This window comes from Anopheles maculipalpis, chromosome X (genome assembly GCF_943734695.1).
Source record: "Anopheles maculipalpis chromosome X, idAnoMacuDA_375_x, whole genome shotgun sequence".
NCBI classification, from domain to species: Eukaryota; Metazoa; Arthropoda; class Insecta; order Diptera; family Culicidae; genus Anopheles; species Anopheles maculipalpis.
Window position 1 is genome coordinate 19628879 of NC_064870.1, and position 9554 is coordinate 19638432.

The following is a 9554-nucleotide window of genomic DNA, read 5'->3' on the forward strand; positions in this document are numbered from 1 at the left end:
CTCTTCGAAATCGATAACATCCTTCAGTACGAAAAATTAAATTACATCCTTTAGTACTAAACTTGCATTGAGCCTAATTCCAATTCTTTCACCTTTTTACTTGATAACAGCCTGTTGACGATTTCAAAAATTGATGCAGGCTGCACGCACAAAGTCATCCGGCATTTCGCTCCATGTTTTAAACAACCGTTTCATGAGTTCGCCCAAATTCAAATGTTTGGAGACGAAGCAGGCCATTCGCTGCGATGCACTGATGGAACAGGGAAAATGCTCCTAGCAGCACTCCTAAACGACCCAAGCCTTACGAGATGAATCCTGTTGTAAGCAAAAGCTGTCGGAGCTAAAAAGCTTCTCAGTGTATGGTTTCAAGTAACCTAGAAGAACGTGTGCTAAGTAGTACTTTTATTTACATAGATTGTCAATTTAATAAAAGTTTAATAACAAAAAGGCACTCGAATAAGTGCATCAATTCTACGATGCCACACTGTAATGTAGTTGCGTCATTAGAATTTACAGCCGGTTATATTCTTATCACAATATTACTGACTTCTAAAATAACAATTTAGCAATACGGACAGGCCATTCTATTGGAATAAAAAAATTAAGCTCAGCATAGCAAGTATGCATAAATTTGACCTACGTTGTGTTCGTGCATAACATTACCAGAAGTATGCACTTCTTTCTGTGCAGCCAATTTACTTATTGGTACACATCTCTACTCACCACTACATTATGCGAGGGAGGATGGAATAATACTGCGCACAGTACTTCGAGGGAGCGTGAATATGAGGTTGCATGAAATGTTAAATGTAGACATTACGCTTCTCGAACTGAACGTCATCCTTCAACCATGACGTTGTGTTATCGGAGTAAAGTTGGGGATTCTGTTGTTACCGCTTGCCGAGAGTGGATGTGGCATAAAACTGAGCTCCAGGTTTGAGCAAAGTCAGTTTTGTGCGAACCAGCATTAAGAGATAGGTGTTCTTGCGAACACAGTTGTGTGGTGTGAATTCAGAATTATACACATCTAAAATGATAAGTGTGTCTTTCGCATATTATTTCGGTGAGCTCAAAAATCCAATCGAAAATTAAACAATACAATGTGTATTAAAGCAATAATCTTAAGCAGAAAAGTGCTCATGAATTGAAACGTTCATATTCATTTCACAATCAACTTGGAGTGAAATTCGACTAAATATAATTGTTAATTTAGTTGGCAATCAACCGGGTTGAATTTTCAACAATCGTTTTATCAAATCGAATAAGTAAACAAGTGTTTAGCTATATCTGAATGTTATTCTTAAGAAACGGCTAGATTATATTATTTTTCTCCTTGTGTTAGCGGTGTGGATCTGGTAAAGGTTTAAATTATTTTTTACGCAAAATATATTTTTCAAGCAATAATTACACTATAATATGGACAATACGGCGTTGAGACGACGTATTTAATTCATGAAATAAAAGAAATACAATGTTACCCCAGCAATACAAGAAAAGAGGCTATGAGAGAAAGTGTTTTGCAAAACTATGCTCTTGTTTATGACATAAAAACGAGTTGAGTGTTACACTAAAAAAAAAATCACTTTATTGAGGCACTTCACCGTCACGTATTTTCTAAAATTCTCGTTGCTCACATTTCAATTGTTACTAAATAAATGAATTGTTAATAATTCATTTTGGTAGATCCGAATGTTTAATTCAAAGTTATTCAATTTCACCCTGCATTATGCATGTGCAGTAGAATTTTTTTTATTTGTGCCAGTTTACGAATATGGGCAAAGTTTTGATTAGTTAAATTGATACTCAGCAGCACAAACACAAAAAAAACAAAGTGAAGGTCAACTCGTAGTAAATCACCTGACTAGTATTTTCTGTTCCTATTCAATCAACTAGCTAATTGGTGTCAGGTCGATAGTGATGGATTGACTTATGGAAATTGATAAGAAACAACAAACCGTAGCGGTCACACGCCTGGCTACTTACTTCGTTCGGATAAACCTCAATTCAAATTTTTCTTAGCACAATCGATCACACTTTTTTCCATAAGCTTGATAAGCATGGTTTGCTATTGATAAGCAATGTATTGAGATCGTGTGCCGGTCTGATTTATCAGTGACCTCTCTTTTTCTTCTGCACCCTAGAATCGTGCACCAACAACCGGAAGCGTTTTTAAATTGTCAAATCAATCAAACATGATATCGAATAGCTAATGTAGCGAGGGTGTAGCGTGATTCTCAGCAAATTTGGTTGAGCTGAACACAGACTGTCAAGCATTTACATGTGTTTTTTTTATCGTGTCGGGGTCCGTCCCTAATTAATCCAATTGAATCATATTTACGTGCCATAGCGATAGTTACCCTCGGGATGATAAATTCAATAAATTTGTTAGTTTATTCTATGAAATTCAAAAGAACAAGAATAAAATATATTAAAAACTTTATTAATAATATTATATAAAAATATTATTACTTTTTATCATTTGACAATACGGCACTGGACCGTCATAGTCAATCGAAAAATAAATAAATATTACTTTTCATCAGCAATGTGTTCAGTGATATTATGTTATCAAACAACATCTTATTAATGGAAATGCAGCGTATGTTGATATTTCTCAAATATTTACTTTTAGTTTTGTTAGGAATAATTTTACAGACAAGATATTTCAAATATTGCGAGAGAGAAAAGAGAAAATTTTTAGCGCATTTCAAAGGAATGCTCCGTTAGTTCAGTATCCCTAGCTGTTTGTATATTGATTTGACAAACAGACAAGCATACAATGCGTAATTTTAATTAATTCCATGTTCGTTCGGTACTCTGTTTTGCATAGTCGAAATATACTGTCGTAGCTTAAGGCCCACCTCAATTTTTTTTATAAATTTTTTCCTACAATTAATTTATTTATAATAAGTTTTGAAAACTTATGTTTTTTTTTTATTTGTTTTTCATGGTCTGGTCATTCCAACCTTTATTAGGGATGGATCAAATTTAACATCGTGATAGAATTGTTTTGCAAGCGAACATCCGGAGTTACACAAAAATACTTAAACTATTGATACTTCCATTGTTTTCGGCACCCTCGTATATATATGTGTGACCAAAAACGATCATTTCGGCCAAAAGTGACCTAATTTATAGTATTATGATTGAAGTTTCTTCACAAGCCACAGCTCAATAAAAATATACATAACCATTTCACAATTTCAATATGTGAAAATCTACTCAACACAACGGTGTTGACAATACGGCACTGGACCGTAATAATCAAATGTAAATAAATAAATTTCACAATTTCAAATATGTTTTATTGCAAATAGTTGTATATCTGGAATAAATAACCTTCAAACAGATCAAACACGATATTTTACACAGAGAATCTTAAATCTAGAGAAACGCAGGTCTCCAATCATCAGTTCCCTTTCTGCCCTCAATTTCGCCTTTGTCGTCGTATGAAAATCGTTGTTAATTTTAGCTCTAACATTTTAAGTCGCGGTCGTTTGTTACAACGGAGCATGCCTTTGCTTGTCCGCTACACCTGGTGTTCCAGTGAAAGGCTGAACAAGATGCATTATATTGCATTGCGCTACTTTAAATCTTCGACAAGAGATTTTATCTACCACCAAATTACTTACAACGTTATAACTTTTATTCAAATATTTTGTTAACTTTCACACTTTAAGTTGAGTATTTTGTACGAGTAGTGTTCGTTGAGGTTTGAATTGAAATTGGATCTAAATCAATTTTGAGATCAAACAAGACTTCTTTTCTAGGATAGTTTTATTATTTTGAATAATGCTAAACGAACAAAGTTCAAATTGCTTTGACCATTTCAAATATTTAAAATACCACATGGAGCTACTACGAGGAAACTGTCCAGATGGATCTTGCAAACAATACTTACTATGAAAAAACTTGTATTTTTCTACTAGGCATCCATGTTAAAATTAATCGATAGGGAAGGAAATAGTAGTTTATTTACTTCAATATTTTTTCCAAAAAATTTAAAGCCTTAAAACAGTTTGTTTTCCTGGTATTAGAATAACTTATGTGTTATCCAGTTGACGCAATTATAAAACACGTCTCTTTTTAGTGCTTAAAATCTGTATTTCTTGTAAGGGAGCATTTTTTTCATAGCTTTTGTTTATTTTATTTATTTAATTTTCAAGTATGTTTCCTGGTTGTACAAGCAACATCAGATGAGTGGAACTACCCTACACCAGGTTCAAATGGGATTATGAGCGGTAAGTTTTCTTCTGTTTAGTAATTGTCTGCCTCGTCTCTCTATCTTTATGATATTATGTAAACTGTACTTGTGATATGAGCTCTTCAATGCACGACAATAGAAGGCGCTTAAAATAGAGTTGTAACAATTTACATGCAACTCCAGGAGCCGATCGTCATAGGGGGAACACACATACATGAAAAGCAGGTATAACATACTATATCTGGAAGTCACTCTAATTTACAGGTTTGAGCACACTGCATTACCATAAATATCCACAAAATCGTGTGAAGCGTGTTGCAAAGTGTTTCATTTTGAACGAAGAAATAATCTACATAATAGATACCCACTGTACAACTCGGTAGAATGATTCAAGTGATTCACTTTATATGTGCAACCCGTATGTCCGATCCAAAGGCATTAAATCAAAGAGAGAAAACATTGTGTTACAAACATTTTTGTTTGACCATTATAATTAATACGAATTGCAAATATTATTACCATAAATCATTAATTAGTAAGCACAGTCGGGAAGATGATAAACAGCTTGACTGATAATGAGCAATGGAAGGTCACGTCAAATGAAAATTACTTGACGACACCAAACAGCTGTTCCGTATGCTGTGTGGAATTGCAGCAGCACGATGATGGTTCCAATGCAATCATAACATGTGTGATTGTGGAGAGTAAATGGAAATGAGAAGACAAGACACATTGCACTAAACTTCACTTCAAAAATTGAAGACATGGTTTCGACCTTGCCAGAGCAATGATCATTGCCCTTGTGCTAAACCAGTAGCACTTGATAGTGATGTACATTATGCCACTTAAGTAGCTAATTAGCACAGCTTGGAGGGTGCTGAATGTCGATTGGAGCCTTCGTAGTGTCACTTTTCACATTGTTGGCTATCTATTGAAGCTATTGGCAGTAAAACGATGACGGCATTCTTAGACGAAGGCAAAAATATCATAGAAATACGGTCAGGCCGTTCATTACGAAATAAAAAAGGGCAAAAATATCGTCAAGAAAATAAGCACAAACAAAAATCAACGCTGTTAACGTTATTTGCTTGTTTCGGTATCCGCTTCTAACTTTGCGAATTTCCACAGCGGAATGCTCCACTGATTGCAAACAAGTGTGAGGTTTTTATTTTTGTACGGTCACTGGTGTCAATCACTGCCTACAACTTCGAAGATTTATTTTGGTTTACGCTATCTGCATTTCACTTTCCTACAGCAATAATTGACAGGTTGGAAAAGTTATCTCTGTTAAACGAGCACGAGAAACGAGAAGAAACCACATTTTTTCAAATGAAACATACGTATGGTGTAAACTGATTGCAAACCACTGCTAAGATAAGACGAAGAAAGTGAAAACAAAACAACGTATGATTAGGTACTGTTTCGGTACTTATTTAGATTTTGTTTTTGGTCAGTATAGAGTTGCTTACGCAAATACTCTACCCTCATGAAAGGTCGTTTTTTTTTTAAATTATTTTTAGACAATTTACCTATATTTTTGAATTGTCTACTTCTGTAGTTGCAACGAGCCGCCAAAACGTCATCTGAGGTTAACAACTGCCGGATTTGAGAAATAGTGTTACGATTTTGAATAGGCTTTCCAAACTTGATTTCGGTCGTGCTTCTTTTACTGTGCGTTTTACGAATTCGAAAACATCCATTTTATGTTTAATCTGAACTGATAAACCCTGTAAAACTAATGCGCGTTTGAACATAAAGACCCGAAAAGATTTTTTTGCCAATTTCTCATTTATAGCCAACCCATGTCCTATCCATACATTGGTAGCAACAGGAAGAAAAGCTGCCTTGTTCGAGATATTTTACTGGATTGCTGGCATTGCTGCAATTCAATCCTTTTCCGGACTAAAGTCGTCAAAAGTTATTAATATGCTGTACCCAACACGAAACCTTACCTTACCGAACGGCAGAATTCTACACATGCTTTTCGATTTCCAATAATTTTATTGAATGAATGGAATCAATCTCCGCTTGCTTTGAGGAATTGTTTTGTACCGATTTATTTATTTACAATTGATTTGACGGTTTGTACCGATTTATACTGATGACAATGTGTTACAATGTCGTTGAAACTCATTGTGCCTCTTCATACATAATGTACTGTGCAATATTTTCGCCTTGCAGATTTATTATCATTTATAATATTGCAACCGGTCCTAAATGCGTACAGTATTCAGTCTTGTTGGGACATTTTTGACCTTTGTTTCCGCGTGGCCTATGCGTTGATAGTGGGCATTTAGTGAGATTCGATGTTATTCATGATGTATTTCGAATAAACGCATCCACTAACGTTAAGGCTTTTAAATCAGGGGTGAAGTACGCTTTAGGTGAACTTGAGCAGCTCTGGTATCTAAGGTATCAGTGAAAATTCTGCTAGCGCCATGGTAAGCTTTTGGCTTTTATTTATTTATTTATTTTTTTGTTTTTGCTATATTGCCCCAGAGAAGGCACCTTCTCTGTGTAAAGATCATCATAAAAGTACAAACTATTATTGTTCCTATGCATATTGTTATAGAAGCCATAATTGCTCCATTAGTCCTTGTCATGACTGGGTTATGTACGACTCGTAGTTGGCTCTTGCTTGAAATATTTTCCACTATGGCTACGGTCAAGTTCAAAGACAAGTTCAAGTGAAAATAGACAATGCAAAGAATTGAACTAACACGGAAGGGTTTCAATATTCTACAATTCTAAAATTCTTTAATTATTTGTTCTACCCGTAATTGAATGAATGTATTCCGTTTTTTATCCTTCTTCTTCTTCTTCTTCTTCTTCTTCTTGGCTTAACGACCTCTAAGGTCATGCCGGCCATCGAAATGACTTACCAGACTTGCCGATATCACGTAGTTGGATAGTCAATCCTCACTACTAGGGGATCCGATCCGAATGGGATTTGAACCGCGGTCGTGCCCTTTGAAGACTGGCGCCACTGTCGCCTACACCACCGGGTCGCCCCGTTTTTTATCCTAGTTTATTTGAAAGTCTAAATATGCTCATAATTTGTTTTATTTATTTTCTTGTATGACGGCTCTATGCCGTATTGTCCTAAAAAATGCTCATTATTGCACATATTTTTCTATTTTTCCAGAACCAGAAAACTGGGGAGGTCAATGTGACAACGGTCGTCGACAGTCTCCTATAGATCTAACCCAAACAGCTGCGGTACGAGGCGAATTTGCACCCTTATTTTTCAGCAACTATAAACTCCCGATTAAACAGGCGCAACTGGTCAACACAGGACATTCGGTTCAGATATCTAATAAGGACTCCGCGGTAACGATACAAGGAGGTGGATTAGGTGGACGTTTTGTGCTTGATCAAATGCATTTCCATTGGGGTTCTGAGCACACCTTCAACAGCACGCGGTTTGGACTTGAGCTGCATCTAGTACATCATGACACACGCTATTCGTCCCTAGAAGCTGCAGCGTCTGTTCGCAATGGAGTAGCCGTTCTAGGGATACTCTTCCATGTAAGTGCTCAGCCGAATATGCACATTGATGTAATTCTCGACGCTTTGGCAGATATTCAGAAAGTAGCGGGGAAAGAGACGCTGTTGAAAGGTAAACTTGCCCCACATTATCTACTACCAGCAAACCGTACCACATTTTATCGATACGAAGGTTCTTTAACCACACCGGCCTGTGCTGAATCGGTTATTTGGACAGTTTTCACCGAGACTGTTGGTGTATCTCTCGATCAAATAGAGCAATTTAAGGGAATCCATGCCCAAAACGGTAGAGAGCTGGTGAATAACTTTCGTTCTGTTCAACCCCTCAATGCACGTGCTTTAGTGTATGTAACTGAATGGGATCGACAGGGCAATAGCTTTGCAGCGGCACCAAGTTTGAATTCGCATTTAATAGCTTTGGTTGGAATATTTATAGTTAAACTTTTTATAAAATATTAGATTTTAATCGTTGGGAAAAAAAGCGTGCAACAGCTATAATTCATATCTGATTCATGTATGTAGATTGAACGACGCTTTTTGTATCAAAAGTTTGAAATGAAATTACTAAACAGAACTACATTTAAACAAAACTGCTCCAACCGCTGGGACGAATGCTTCTGTTAAACAATTTAGTAAGCTTTTGCGCCCACCAATCAGCAAAATATTATCTAAGGATTTGATCCAACGATGTTGCTCACCAACTCTGTTGCTCTATGTTTTGTGCGACATTGTTTGATAAAAAGAGTGTATGGAAGAAGTTTTGTGAAGAACGTTTATGTATTTTAGAAATACGACCAGTCCATTCTATCAAAATAAAAATAAAAAGAAACTAAAAAAAATCTTAAGTGTTTCGCTGTGGGCCTCACATCATTACCGGGACCAGAACTTGGTTGGGGCTTCTTCAAATCTTCATTTACAACAGCAAACTCCCATGTACATATTGCGTACCCTTCATTGTGTGAAGTTACACCTAGATTCTTTCTGTATCTTCGCTCTTGTTGACAACAATCCAATAATATAACCTGCAAGCAAACAACAACAAAAAAACCCTTCTAAACTACTGCTCACAAGAAGGTTTTTGACACATTTTATATGGGAGCAGTCAAAAACCTGCCGCGAAAAACATGACAATAGTCCAGATTCCAAACGAGTTTGGAATCGTTTTTGATTCCGGGATCGTCCAGAATCATTCTTTCGGATCGGATCGGAACTATCCTTGGGTGGGATCGACTAGGAAACGTGATAGCGAGTACTTGCTACTACCACCAAGATCTGTACCAGTGGTTTCACCATGCTGGCTTGCGCCAAAAACACTTCTGCGCTCACCACTTGGTGACCTGGAGCCTTGAACAAGAGTCTTCGTAAAAAGAAGCCTCTTATTAAGACTGTACTGATTTGATTACGCTTAAGAAGCTGGATTAGGACTCAAAATGTTATCACGCGTTGTTGATCATGACATTTTTATTAATTACGCGAATAATAATGTTTGTAGCGTGCACCCCGATCCACTAGCATAAACAATTAGCGTTAGCATAGGAGAAGCGTAGGCGTAGGATAAGAAATATAGTTAGTAAGTCATCAACCACCGAACCGACAACAGCCTCGTCCCAATTAATTAATATCGTCCGAAACGTCCTTCTCGAGTACTCCCAAACTGGTGACCCCGACGTGATTCGAACCGTGCAGTGCATAAAAAAAATCGTTTTTTTTTTTTTTTTTTTTTTTTAACGCCGAAGATGAATCCACCCGTCGATTGCAAAGAAGAAGGACAGGAGATCGCGGCATCATGCCCGCGAATGTGGTGCCCGCCGTTTGACGCGGACAACGTAGAGATATGGTTCGT

General features: G+C 36.7%; 1 protein-coding gene across 1 annotated transcript; it reads left to right on the forward strand.

The window, feature by feature from the left end:
• Positions 1-2592: 2592 nt before the first annotated feature.
• On the forward strand, positions 2593-8170 carry LOC126564496 (carbonic anhydrase-like). Its single transcript, XM_050221561.1, has 3 exons — positions 2593-2599; positions 4167-4241; positions 7350-8170. Exons 1-3 carry the CDS (start codon positions 2593-2595, stop codon positions 8168-8170), a joined length of 903 nt encoding a protein of 300 aa, XP_050077518.1.
• The last annotated feature ends 1384 nt before the right edge of the window (positions 8171-9554 follow it).